Source organism: Heterodontus francisci, chromosome 41, assembly GCF_036365525.1.
Source record: "Heterodontus francisci isolate sHetFra1 chromosome 41, sHetFra1.hap1, whole genome shotgun sequence".
Taxonomy (NCBI): domain Eukaryota; kingdom Metazoa; phylum Chordata; class Chondrichthyes; order Heterodontiformes; family Heterodontidae; genus Heterodontus; species Heterodontus francisci.
Genome location: NC_090411.1, coordinates 32,723,373 through 32,738,506, shown reverse-complemented (window position 1 = coordinate 32,738,506; position 15,134 = coordinate 32,723,373). Strand labels below are relative to the sequence as shown.

At 42.8% G+C, this 15,134-nt stretch overlaps 1 protein-coding gene across 2 annotated transcripts in view; it reads left to right on the top strand.

The window, feature by feature from the left end:
- The first annotated feature begins 4,037 nt into the window (after positions 1–4,037).
- Positions 4,038–15,134, top strand: part of LOC137353447 (voltage-gated potassium channel KCNC1-like) — a 110,442-nt gene continuing 99,345 nt past the window's right edge. For both annotated transcript variants that reach the window (XM_068019746.1, XM_068019745.1), the window contains exons 1-2: positions 4,038–4,188; positions 8,779–9,756. In XM_068019746.1, the coding sequence (XP_067875847.1) occupies positions 9,157–9,756 (600 nt within the window). In that variant the 5' untranslated portion in view covers positions 4,038–4,188; positions 8,779–9,156. The remainder of the gene's footprint in view (positions 4,189–8,778; positions 9,757–15,134) is intronic.

The window sequence follows — 15,134 nt, the reverse complement described above, 5'->3', positions numbered from 1 at the left end:
GAAGTCCTTGTGGGAGTGGTGTACAGGCCACCTAACTGTAACCATACTGTAGGATGGGGTATGAAGGAAGAAATAATGGCAGCTTGTCAGAAAGGTACAGCGATAATTATGGGGGATTTTAACCTACATACAGACTGGAAAAATCGGATGGGCAGTGGTAGTCTAGATGAGGAGTACATAGAATATATTCAGGATAATTTCTTGGAACAATATGTTCTGGAGCCAACCAGAAAGCAGGCTATACTAGACCTTGTATTGTGCAACGAGATCGGATTAATTAATGACCTCATAGTTTTAGAATTAGAATTAGAATTAGAACATTACAGCGCAGTACAGGCCCTTCGGCCCTCGATGTTGCGCCGACCTGTGAAACCATCTGACCTACACTATTCCATTTTCATCCATATGTCTATCCAATGACCACTTAAATGCCCTTAAAGTTGGCGAGTCTACTACTGTTGCAGGCAGGGCGTTCCACGCCCCTACTACTCTCTGAGTAAAGAAACTACCTCTGACATCTGTCCTATATCTATCACCCCTCAACTTAAAGCTATGTCCCCTCGTGTTTGCCATCACCATCCGAGGAAAAAGACTCTCACTATCCACCCTATCTAACCCTCTGATTATCTTATATGTCTCTATTAAGTCACCTCTCCTCCTCCTTCTCTCCAACGAAAACAACCTCAAGTCCCTCAGCCTTTCCTCGTAAGACCTTCCCTCCATACCAGGCAACATCCTAGTAAATCTCCTCTGCACCCTTTCCATAGCTTCCACATCCTTCCTATAATGCGGTGACCAGAACTGCACGCAATACTCCAGGTGCGGTCTCACCAGAGTTTTGTACAGCTGCAGCATGACCTCGTGGCTCCGAAACTCAATCCCCCTACTAATAAAAGCTAACACACCATATGCCTTCTTAATAGCCCTATTAACCTGGGTAGCAACCTACAGGGATTTATGCACCTGGACACCAAGATCTCTCTGTTCATCTACACTACCAAGAATCTTCCCATTAGCCCAGTACTCTGCATTCCTGTTACTCCTTCCAAAGTGAATCACCTCGCACTTTTCCGCATTAAATTCTATTTGCCATCTCTCAGCCCAGCTCTGCAGCCTATCTATGTCCCTCTGTACCCTACAACATCCTTCGGCACTATCCACAACTCCACCGACCTTAGTGTCATTCGCAAATTTACTAACCCACCCTTCTACACCCTCTTCCAGGTCATTTATAAAAATGACAAACAGCAGTGGCCCCAAAACAGATCCTTGCGGTACACCACTAGTAACTAAACTCCAGGATGAACATTTGCCATCAACCACCACCCTCTGTCTTCTTTCAGCTAGCCAATTTCTGATCCAAAGCTCTAAATCACCTTCAACCCCATACTTCCGTATTTTCTGCAATAGCCTACCGTGGGGAACCTTATCAAACGCCTTACTGAAATCCATATACACCACATCCACTGCTTTACCCTCATCCACCTGTTTGGTCACCTTCTCGAAAAACTCAATAAGGTTTGTGAGGCACGACCTACCCGTCACAAAACCGTGTACCTAGGTGCCCCTAGGTAGCAGCGATCATAATATGATGGAGGGAGAGAAGAGTGGGTCCAAGGCTAGTATTTTAAACATAAATAAGGGCAATTATGAGGGCATGAAAGCAGAGCTAGCTAAAGTGAACTAACAAATCAGGTTAAGGGATGCGTCAATAGAGATGCAGTGGCAGACATTTAAGGGGATATTTCAGAATACACAGAATAGATACATTTCAACAAGAAAGAAAAATTCAAAAGGTGGGATCCGCCATCCATGGTTAAAACAGTTAAAAATAGTATCAAACTTAAAGAAAATGCCTATACTTGAGCAAAGATGGGAGGCAGGTCAGAAGATTGGACAGAATATAAAAAACAGCAAAGAATGACTAAAAGATTGCGAAGGAAGGTAAAATTAAAGTACGAGAGAAAGCTAGCTAGAAATATAAAGACAGACAGTAAGAGTTTATATAGATATTTAAAAAAGAAGAGTTAACAAAGTGAGCGTTTGTCCTATAGAAAGTGAGTCTGGGGAATTAATAATGGATAATCAGGAGATGGCAGATGGATTGAACAGATATTTTGCATCAGTCTTCACTATTGAGGATACAAGTAACATCCCAGTATTAGCTGTAAGTCAGGAAATGGAAGGGAGGGAGGAACTCAAGAAAATTACAATCACCAGGGAAGTGGTACTGAACAAATTGTTGGAGCTGCGGGCTGACAAGTCCCTGGGTCCTGATGGACTTCATCCTAGAGTGTTAAGAGAAGTGGCTAGTGGGATAGTTGATGCGTTAGTTTCAATTTTCCAAAATTCCCTAGATTCGGGGAAGATCCCGTTAGATTGGAAAATAGCGAATGCAACTCCTTTATTCAAAAAGGGAGGGAGACAGAAAGCAGAAAACTGCAGGTCAGTTAGCTTAACATCTGTCTTCGGGAAAACGTTAGAAGCTATTATTAAAGACATTAAAGCTGGGCATTTAGAACAATGCAAGATAATCAGGCAGAGTCAACATGGTTTTGTGAAAGGGAAATCATGTTTAACCAATTTATTGGAGTTCTTTGAGTCTTTGGAACTCTCTTCCTCAAAAGGCGGTGGAAGCAGAGTCTTTGAATATTTATAAGGTAGAGGTAGATAGATTCTTGATAAGCAAGGGGGTGGAAGGTTATTGGGGGTCGGTGGAAATGTGGAGTAATCAGTTCAGCCATGATCTTATTGAATGATGGAGCAGGCTCGAGGGGCCGAGTGGCCTACTCCTGCTCCTAATTCGTATGTTCGTATGTACTCAAAGCAGCAATTTGAGACCAGACAGAGGTACTTGTTGCTGCATCTCTTCCTATGATATAAATGTTAGGAAATATAGAAACAAGTTTTGTGATATCTAATCCAGGTCATTTAAAATATATTTGCCATTTAATTTTCTCTTCTCACCCCCATCCCAGGAGGAATGAAATCTCATTTGTATCCACTTCCATTGGACAACTTACACCCCAATACTACACCCCAGGGGCCACTCTCCAGCAGGCAATTCAACTTGGGCAGGCATCACAGTTTGATCTCATCCTGGATCAACAAGTGGATTTACAGGGGTGGGGGTGACAGGGGGTATATTGGACTCAGGACCCTCCACTCCTCCTCTGAGAATCTCTAAGTGGGATTAACAGAGGCCAGTTGTAGGGTCCTGCCAGTGATCATTCAGCTCAGGGTAAAACAGGGGCAATGAATCTACAAAAAGAAACTGACAGTCAGAGTGAGTGCATATATCCATCTTTTCATTTGAATTATTGATTTTTATTGTATTAATTTTAATATATAAATGTTTAACAGCAACCCATTTACATCTTCCCCTCTCATCACCACGACATAATAGCCAGACCCCTTAAAAGCACCAGGGAGCCCTAAGTGAAGCCTCATATCCTATATGGACCCTTCTCTCTCTCTCTCCATCAGATCCATCTCTGCATATCAGGAACAAGTGGTTAACTTAAACTCCAGTGAATAAGCTTGCATCCTACGTTGTTTTATTAAAGAGCGAAAAGCACAAAATTAAAGAGAGAGTCTCCGAGTCTGCAGTTGCCTTTCCACCATTAAGAGGAAGGGCTCCTATTGATAAAACAAGGCAACTTCTCAAGCGAAATCCATGTATAAAATTGGTAACGGTGCCGAGTTACGTCATGGACAATCCTCTGCCGCAGAATTAGCAGGACTGACAAGCAGCTCTCTCCCAGTTCCAGACCAGCATTCACTAGCTTTGCTTGGCCAGAATCCTTCTTCACAATCTCACTGTGAGCCAGAAAGGGAAGGGAAAGTATATTGGTGTGTGTGTGTATGTGGGGGGGAGTGAATATATATATCTAAAGAAAAACACGCGACAGAGTTCAAGGACAAATGTGTTTGTTCATGTCTGCTGCCAGCTAAAAAAAGGAAGGGACTGTGCAATTATTTCTTGGGATTTTTCCCCCCCCATGTGAGTGTGTGTCAGTGAGAGAGAGAGAGTGAGTGTATGTGTGTGTGTGTGTGAGAGAGAGAGAGTGTGTGTATGTGAGAGAGAGAAACGAAATAGCAAGGAGAATCTTTTCTGTCACTTTCCAGTGAATCTGACGATTGCAACAAACCAAGGGAGCAACATTTTGGCTGAAATCGTGCAGCTAAGTGAGTACCTTGTCCTTCTGTGTTATGCATTACAAGAACCTCTATGTGTTTTAAAAATATATATAAATGAGCTATTTTGTAATTTAGATACAAACCCCGCCGCGGGTAAGGAAGCAAATGCAAAAATAAATATTAAATGCTGGAATAAAATATCACATAACTCGGATAAAGGAGGAGCTAGCTCGCAATCTTTGTATTTTGTCTCTGTAAGCGAGAATCTTGCCTAGAGCACGGCCAGGCATCTGGACTATTGATGTTGCGTTCTTCAGCAACCCACATCGATCGGTGCTATCTCAATGGTGATATTTTTCTTTTACAAAATTATAAACAGGATATTTCCCCTGCCGCCTGCTACTGCTTTAACCTCTCATATTGTGTTGGGTTCTGCCAGTGTAGGCACAGTGCAGCAAGACTGACTAGGGGGGGTTAAGTAGCTCTTTATTTTTGTAAATGTATTTGCAAACTAGTAGACGATTCAATGTTTGCAAGGCTTATAGAGACCCCCGCCCCCCTCTGTTTCCCGTCTGTTAACGTGACCGTCTGTAGCATTCATTGCAACCTGCATGGCCAGCTCTGAAAAATTCACAGGAGCTGTACTTGAAACCAAAGCAACCTTACATGCAGGCAGAGACTGAACACCAAAGCAATCACAGCGAGAAACAGGCTGGCTATCTGCCTGCCCAACTCCCCTTCTCTCTGTCTGCCTATTTATCCATACATTTTGTCTGTCTGCGCCCCCCTTCAGTGAGGGAACTGCAACACCACCACTGGTAGGAGGCTGTAACTACAGCGTGACGAGTTTACATAGACTGTTTTCATTATAAATGCCAACATGGGAATTTGTATCTATCTGTTTCTGTCCAGCTTCCTCTTGCTCTGACATCTCTCTCTATCTTTTCCCCTTTGTATCTATGTAAACCTATTTCTCTGTCTCTTCATCGTCTCGTTTTTTTATATAGCTCTGAATGCTTTATATATGAAACGGTGTCTGACTGTCACTACAAAGACATTATATATAATGACATGGCAGGAATGAGAAAAAATAATCTCATGGAAGGGTTTAAGTAACATAAACAATGAGAGCAAAGTTTACATAGGCAGTCTGGGTGTCTAAATTCCCACATACGAGCCATTATCCTTAACCCCACTCACCCTCTCTTTAGAATAGACACAGTATGGTTATCAATAAGCTCTGTATTGAAGAGTCAAATTATGATTGAGCAAGATTACTGAAAAGTAACACCTCTAGATATTATGTCTACTTGATGGATTGATATATATTTTAAAATTTTATTGCTACTTCCAGTCAATTTTCCATTATAAATTCGTATGTCAACATTTATCACAGAAGCTGCCTATGTAACCTTGTCACAATATAATTACATCCTCCTGTTGCAGCACCACCATTGGTGGGAGGGTGTAATTTCAGTGTGACGAGTTTACATAGACAATTCCAATTATAAATGTGGGCATGGGAATTCGTAATAGAAATATATATATGGGCAGAATGTATGCATTTAAAATAGGGATTATATCTCTGGTCCAAATATTCCCCAGCCCCTACCTCCACTTGACCTGAAGGTCACACGTGGTCTTGACTCTCTGTGTGCAGCACCAGGACATTGTATGACTGCCTAGCCGTCCTGCTAATTTTTCCTATTATAAATTTCCACGTCCTCATTTATAATGGAAACAGCCCTATGTAAACATGTCACACTGTAATGCACCCACCCACCATTGGAGGAGCCATTTCTATTATAAGTGTAGACACAGTAATTTATAATGGAAATACAAAAATAAGGACAGTCTCCATTTTAAAGTCATATATTCTGAGTTATGCTTGTACACATTGGTCCAATTATTCTTCACCAGATTGATTTTCCTGGTACACTCCAATCACAATGAGTTATCGAGAATCGACCAGGCACACTGTCACTGGAAACCAATGGTGTTCCTGATCAGTAGATCTTCCTTATCAAAGTGTAATCTGAAAAGTACAGGATCAGATGATTACCTGGCATGCAGCAATCTCCTAACCATTCTCATTGGGTTGCTTTATGTTTAATGTATGTCTCTGTATGGAGTAATAGCCAATCACACCCTAACTAGGCAGGAGAAGACATAGATACACATACACATATGCACACACAAATACACATTATTATCTGAATGGCTATAAACTGAGAAAGGGGAATATGCAGCGAGACCTGGGTGTTCTCGTACACCAGGCGCTGAAGGTAAGCATGCAGGTGCAACAGTCGGTAAAAAAGGCAAATGGTATGTTGGCCTTCATAGCGAGAGGATTCGAGTACAGGAGCAGGGATGTCTTGCTGCAATTATACAGGGTCTTGGTGAGGCCACACCTGGAATATTGTGTGCAGTTTTGGTCTCCTTATCTGAGGAAGGATGTTCTTGCTATAGAGAGAGTGCAGCGAAGGTTTACCAGACTAATTCCTGGGATGGTGGGACTGACGTATGAGGAGAGATTGAGTCGGTTAGGATTATATTCGCTGGAGTTCAGAAGAGTGAGGGGGGAATCTCATAGAAACCTATAAAATTCTAACAGGACTTGACAGGGTAGATGCAGGAAGGATGTTCCCAATGGTGGGGGAGTCCAGAACCAGGGGTCATAGTCAAAGGATACGGGGTAAACCTTTCAGAACTGAGATGAGGGGAAATTTCTTCACCCAGAGAGTGGTGAGCCTGTGGAATTTGCTACCACAGAAAGCAGTTGAGGCCAAAACATTGTATGTTTTCAAGAAGGAGTTAGATATAGCTCTTGGGTCGAAAGGGATCAAAGGGTATGGGGCAAAAGTGGGAACAGGCTACTGAGTTGGATGATCAGCCATGATCATAATGAATGGTGGAGCAGGTTCGAAGGGCTGAATGGCCTCCTCCTGCTCCTATTTTCTATGTTTCTATGACAATGATATATATACACAGGCACACAGATATGTCCTGATATTTACACACACGCACAGATACAGATACACACACATTCATATGGATACTCATGCATACACAGCTATGCTCAGAAATATACACACACTACTGTTTATTCACAATTGTCCAAACATACACATGGTCACGCATCGATATGTACAGAAGCAAACACACAGGTATAGATAGATACACAAACAGAAAAACACAGGAACACAAACACTCGCAAATAGATACTGTCACAAACACACAGGTACACATATCCAAACACATATTCACAGGCGCACACATAGATATACAAATGGACACACTCACAGATATACATACTCTAAAGACAGGCAGAGAGAAACACCTACAGGTATGCACACTCACACTTAAACTTACACACCTACTCCTGTACAAACTAATCCACTCACACGCTAACTCACTCACACTTTAATGTGCCCACACTCTCACTGATAAACTCACAAGCGATCACACAGTCAAACTCTCTTCCATATAATTACTGACCCACACCTTTCCTCACGGATGCATATACACACTTAACACACAAGCTCCCATTTAAAAAAATCTCATACACACTCAAGGAATTTCACACTCATTTACACACAGGCTCTGACTCCAGTACATTTCATTGCAAGCCAGCAGGACACTGAATGTAAATGAGAAGATGCTGATATTTTCAAAATCACTTCCAATTCAATTTGAGGGAGGGGGGAGGAGTGTAGAAAAATATTCCCCGACTTACTTTCTGATTAAGGAGCTGGGGGAATACTTTATTGGGCAGTAACTCTGCCTCCCCAATCCACACCCCCATTAAATATAAAAGCGTTCCCGCTTCAGATTGACAAATATCACCTGCTGGTATTTAAAATTGCCAACTTATGTATTACACAGACCGGCAAAACACAGAGCCGTTTGCACATAGAAAACTCTAATTTACACAGAAATTGTCCTTGCCACAAAACACTGGCTAATTAAAAATGTGTTTAGCTCAATAGTTTTTGGTTATAGTTCACAACAAAAAAGGATTAAAACCATACTGTCCCGGGTATGGATATTTAAAAATAAACAAGTTCCCAATGTTTTTTAAGTTAAGAAAAAATAATGTGCACCTCATTACGAAATGCTTCAATAGATCTCAGTAATTCCAATTTGACAAGATTGAATGGTTGGAAATGAGTACAAAATTAAACCATTTAGTTTTTTGCTGCAATGCTCTGCTTTTTTTTGCTAGCTTTGCAGATTTTAAGTGCTGACGCGGGGACTACTGCAAACCCACATAACGAGTCCCACTTTAGTGCTCGATATTTAATAAAGACTTCATGCATGAAACAACCAAAATAGCTAATTTCTCCAGTAAGGTGAGGAGACACAGACCCTTCCAATCTCCCTCCAGCCCCTGTTACTGACAACGTCTCAATTACATGGTTAAATGAAGATGTCGCTTTTACATTGAAGACACTTACTTCTCTCACCTATCATAAAGCATCCTGTCTTTATCTGTATATAAAAAAAAGACAATCTGAGCGTTCTAATGGAAATACAGACCATTAACCTTTTGTAACCAATACAATCTAAGATGATTCATACAAACACAACCTCACTTGACATCAAATTCACCTTTGCTTTCCCCCTTTGTTGTTGCAGGGTTTTCCAAGAGGAGGATAAAGGTCCATAGGAAACTTTTGCCTTTGTTTGAAACCACTTGAGATCCAGTCTCCCCCTTGAAAGGTTGTTGACCTGGTCTTTGAGACACTCTGGTTTCCTTTTTCTCTCTCTCTCTCCCCTCCCATATTCTCAGTGACAGCAGTAGAAGCCATTCTCCACGTATCTACGACCTTCCCCCAACTCTCTCATTTCAACGTTGAAGAAGAGTGAGAAAAGGAAAGAGAAAGAGAGAGAGAGAGGGGGGAAAGCAATGACGAGAGGCAGCTGACTCCATCTGCATTCTGATTCGAAGAGCGAACACGTGCTATCGAATAAGAGAGAGAAAAAAACGTCACCCAGGCGAAAAATCCATCCCATATGATCAGTTCAGTTTGCGTGTCCTCTTTCCGTGGGAGAAAGTCGGGAAACAAACCTCCTTCCAAGTCATGTTTGAAAGGAGATATGGGCAAGAACGAGGAGAGCGACAAGATTGTCATCAATGTTGGAGGCATTAGGCATGAGACCTATAGGAGCACCCTCAAGACTTTGCCTGGGACCAGGCTATCCTGGTTGACAGAACCAGATGCTTTCAGCAACTTTGATTATGACCCTAAGACGGATGAGTTCTTTTTTGATCGCCATCCCTCAGTCTTTGCCTATGTGTTAAACTATTACAGGACGGGCAAACTTCATTGCCCAGCGGATGTATGCGGGCCTCTGTTCGAGGAAGAGTTGGCCTTTTGGGGCATTGACGAGACGGATGTGGAGGCTTGTTGCTGGATGAACTATAGACAGCACAGGGACGCCGAGGAAGCACTGGACAGTTTTGAGACACCGGAGGCGGACGATGAGGAAGACGGTGATCTCAAGAGACTCTGTCTTCAGGAGGACTCGAGCAGGAAGTTGGGCTGGTGGAAAAAGCTTCAGCCCAAGGTTTGGGCTTTGTTCGAGGATCCTTATTCATCCAAAGCTGCCCGGGTAATGTCTGTCTGCTTTTAAATGAATGGATTCAATCTGTTGTGTTCCCGAGAGATGGAACTGTGTTCCCCTTTGCTTGTGGGATAGTTCTTGGAGAGGAGACAAGATGAGAAGACAAGCCAGAGGACTAAATTGGAAATGAGGAATGGTCAGAGAAAACTGAGCTAGAGATTGGTGAATGAGTGAGAGCTGGAGAGAAGCCTCAGTTTAAGGAAAGAGCAGATAGATAATTAATAACAAAATTGATCCTGATTGGGTTGAGAGTTTTAGCCCTTTTCAACTAGAAATGTAGGAATATATATAAGACTGGAGTGGAGTGAAAGGGACGAATTAAAAGTTAAGTGGGAAAGCAAAAGGAAGATAAATGAATTAAAAGCGAGAAAATGGGGAAGGGAGAGACAAGCAATAGAAGATAAAAAAAAAGGGGAGGGAAGCAAAAATATGAAGGGGAAAAATAAATTGGATGTTAAAAAGAATACGGAAAGCAAAATAGCAGGATCTGCAATTGCAGAGGTAGGAGATTGTTTTAAGGGACAAAAGACGCATTTAAATCCCTCCGCGGGCCGGCAGGGGGCAGGACTGCGCTGTTGCAGAATCAGAGGTTGCGGCAAGAATTTAGCAGCGGTAGCAATTCTGTCGATTAGTAACCACAGTGCCAGCAGTTTTGTAGCTGTAGTGAGCGAGAGGCAGCAGGTTTCCACACTCCACAAACCATTAATGCAGAGAGAGAGAGAGAGAGAGAGAAAGAGGAGAAACATACAGCCATTCCCCACTGCAGCCAGAAATGCAGGCATCTCATTCAATCAACTTTCAACCCATGGCAATTCTAATAGGTCCAATACTATTGCTCTGTCAACACATCCACATTCCAGCTGTCTCCACTTCCTAACAGGTACAGATAGAATGCAAAGGGTTAAAACTGTTTTAAACTAAATTGAAATAGCTATCAGGAAGGATTGAACAGTCTGGGCCTCTTTTCTCAAGAAGAGAAGGCTGAGGGGTGACCTGATAGAGGTCTCTGAGATTATGAAAGGGTTTGACAAGAGTAAATAGAGTCATAGACCCTTGGGGGCAAGACTAAGACTAGGGGCCAGAAATATAACAGTCACTAATAAATCCAATGGTGAATTCAGGAGAGTGGTGAGAATGTGGAACCCGCTACCACAATGAGTGTTTGAGGTGAATAGCATAGATGGGTTTAAGTACGAACTAGATAAATGCATTAGGGAGAAAGGAATAGGCGGCTCTTTTAATGGGCTGAGTTGAAGTAGGTGGGAGGAGGCTGATGTGAAGCATAAACACTGGCCTGGAGTTGGCCTGATTCTGTGATGTATATTCTGTGTACTTATACATGTTTAAAAAGTGGAACATCAATATGTTCTTGAGGAGACCAGGACAATTTGTTTGAACATGTTTAAGGATCCAACTCGTAAGGAATGTGTCTGTCTCTGAAGTATTCTGGCCATGATGCATTGGTGTGCTGTTTGCAGGATGTATTTATGGAAGGTAACATCTCTCACTGGGCCTCACTCATTCAGACTGAGATGCTTTCTTGAAAAGCTTAACATTTTTTCGACACATTCCTCCCCAGATCAAAAGTCTAACTTTTTGTGGGTTTGTGATCTGTCCCATTGTGATTTTGATAACTCACACTCCTGATAGTGTATCTCTTCTTTAAAACAGAACTGTCAATATGAGAGACTAAGCTTGGAAATAAAACAGAAGCAGTTTTTTTTAAATGTGAAGAATGAGAAACTTAAATGTTGTTTGAAGGTTTTCATGGCACGAGCAGTAAGGTTGAGTAAGATGATTTACAGTTTACACCATGTGAATTGCTCTGAAAAGAGCAGTTGTTTTCTTGAAAGAGGAGCCCGTAGAGGAACTGTTCAGACTCGATGATGCAGGCAGCAAGCTCTGCCCATCTTGTGGAGAAAAGACTGGATCTGTGGAAGAGGTGGGTTTTTATGTGGTGGAGGATGGGTGTGTGGGCAGGATCTTGCTGGTGATTGGTCAGTCTTAGTGTTCCTCTGATAGGTTGGTACATGTTATTGTTCTTGCTGTTGATTGGTGGCTATTACATTCTGCGATTGGCCAGTATATGCTATTGTTCTGGCTCCTGATTGGTCAGTTAATTCTATCCTATGGTGGGTCAGTACATGCTAATGTTCTTGCTGTGTAAACATAGGAAATAGGAGCAGGAGTAGGCCATTCGGCCCCTTGAGTATGCTTGATTTTGAGTGTGTGCAGGGTTGTATGTTGTTAAAGTTGGCTGCACTTCAGTATGTTGGCTGTAGAGTGGTGTGTTGCTTGAGTAGGGGTAGACAGGTGTCACTGATGAGTAGGCCGCTGTGGTGGGAGATGGTGTGCTGTTGGTAGATTTCCATGGCCTCCCTGACGTGTCTAAGTATGCCAGTGTGTGATGGATGACATGAGTTTGGAGTTAGACCATTTATTGCCGTGGTTGCTCTTTCCATCACCTCTTCACCCTCCAATTGGTGTCCAACACTCTCCTCAGAAGAACCTGGTCCATCAGTGACAAGAAACATCTACAAGAACTTCGCCATATCAAGTCAACACTTCAACTCAATGGATTTCTTTCCCACAAGATCACCTGTCACTCACACTGGAACACCTACCTCAACCAAGACAAGAGTCATCCTACCATACATCGGCGTCACCTTGCACAGACTACAACATATACCCAAGTCAGCGAACACAGAAGTCTGACACAAGTCATTCAAGAAGCTCCACTCCATTCTCACCACTGATAAAGACAAGAAATCATCTCACAACAAGCCATGAATCTATAGCATACCATGCGCCTGCAGACTCGTCTACATCAAAGGAACAGGCCGCAGCCTACGCACCAGACTCAAGGAACACCAAGCCTCCTTCAAACACAGAGAATGAGACAAGTCAGCTATCATCAAGAATGCTCAACTTAACAACCAAAGCATCGAATGGTCCAACTCCAAACTCATCTCATCCATCACACACTGGCATACTCACCTTGTCAGGGAGGCCATAGAAATCTACCAACAGCACATCGTCTCCCACCACAGCGGCCTACTCATCAGGAACATCTGGTTACCCCACTCAAGAAACACACCACTGCAGCCAACCTACCGAAGTGCAACCAACTTTAACAACATACACCCCTCCACATACTCAAGATCCTCTACACAGCAAGAAAGTTAGCATGTACTGACCAACCACAGGATAGATTAGCTGACCAATCAGGAGCCAGAACAATAGCATATACTTGCCAATCACGGAACACAATAGCCAACCAATCAGCAGCAAGAACAATAACAGGTACCGATCTATCACAGACACATTAAGCCTGACCAATCAGCAGCAAGATCCCGCCCACGCGCCCATCCTCCACTGCATATAAATCCACCTCTTCCACAGGTCCACTCTTTTCTCCAGAAGGCGGGCAGAATATGCTGCCCGAAACATTAATTCCTAACAGTTCTTCTAAGACCTCTTCTATCAAAACACAACTGCTCTTTTCAGAGCAATTCACATGGTGTAAGCTGTAAATCATCTTACTCAACCTCAATGAGAAGCTTGTTACTGCCCTGGAACGAGGGGCTGAGAAATAGGGGCTCAATACAAGAAGGAGGAACTGAAACGTTAGCTTTGAGATGGTACCAGTTAAAGGATCTGTAGCACATTTCACAACTTCAGGATGTTCCAAAGCCATTGAAAAGTAGTCACTGTTGTAATGGAGGAAACGCAGAAGCCAATTTGCACACAGCAAGCCGTCACAAAAAGCAGTGTGATGATGGCCAGTGATGTTGGTTAGGGATAGATATTGGCCAGGGCACCAGGGAGAACTCCCATACTCTACTTCAAAATAGCGTTCATGGGATCATTTATGTCTAACTGAGAGGATAGACGGGGTCTTGGGTTAACGTCCCGTCTAAGAGACGACACCTCCAACAGTGCAGCACTCCGTCAATACTGGCACTGAAGTGTCGGCCTGAGATTGCCGGTTCAAGTCCCTTGAGTGGGACTCCAGCTTCAATCACCTGTTCTAAAAAAATGTCATGTAATCACAGAATTGTTACAGAGCCGAAGGAGGCCATTCGGCCCATCATGGTCCATTGCATCTGACTCCAAAAATGACCGCGTGTTGTTTAGGGGAATTCTCCCCAGCGTCCTGGCCAATATTTATCCTCTACCAAGATCACTTAAACAAAATGAATGATCTCTTTATTATCACATGTTTGTTTGTGGGATCTTGCTGCGTGAAAATTGGCTGCCGTGTGTTTTCTACATTACAGTGCAAAGGTACGCCATTGGTTGTAAGGTGTAATATCCTGAGGTTCTAGAGGGGGCTATATAAAGGCAAGCCTTTCTTTCTTAAATGGGTTGATAAGCAAACTCCCTTATATTGCATTTATATCACACTGCTCCTCCCCCCCCCCCCCCCCCCCACCTACCCAGCTTAGATAACTATCGTTTTCGTTATAAGAACATTCCTCAGTAAAAATCTTTTTGTCTGCTGGGAATCCAGTGCAGAAATTCTTTCTCTCTCTCTCTTTCTCTCTTCTCCTCCTCCCCTGCAAATACGACAACTTGTAAAACTACAACAACACGGACCACGTGAATCCAAAACATCCCCCGCTTTCAGCCTCCTCCCTCGCCTATCTTAACCTCAAAAGCTTAATTGAAAAATAAATTATTCAAGTTTTATAATGTGTGGGTGGAAGTTATTCAGGGAACAGAATGTCACTTGGCTTGTGACCTGTGTTGCTGCATCACTGTCGTCTCAGCCCCAAGATCAGGCTGTGTCCTCTGGTTATCGCCCCTCTTACAGTCTTGCTCCTTATAATCTGCAATCACAGCAGTTTGACCATCCAGCATTAGAATTAAGCCTGTGCACAAGTCCATGGATATAGCAGCCCAGGGTGTATTCTAGGAAATAGCCCCTGTGTGTGTCATAAAGAAAAGCAGCCCCTGTGCATATTACTGAGAATACACCCTCTGTGTTTACTATAAGGAATCAGAGCATCTGTATATATTGCAGGGGAAAGCAGCCCCTATGTATACAAATAAGGAATAACGGTGTCTGGCAAATAGTAGTTAGTCCCTGTGTAAATTATAGAGAAAAGTGGTCCTTGTGCACACACACAAGGAATAGGAAACCTGTGTGTGTATAGGGACATAGAACTACAAGCAATAGCAGTATGAGTATATTTTATGAGATCCTTGGTTTTATAAATAGAGGCTTAGAGTACAAAAGCAAGAAGCTTTACTAAACCTTTATAAAATACTGTTTAAGCCCCAGCTGGAGTTTTGTGATCAATTCTGGGCACCACACTTTGAGAAGGATGCCAGGGCATAAGAGAAGGTGCAGATGGGATTTA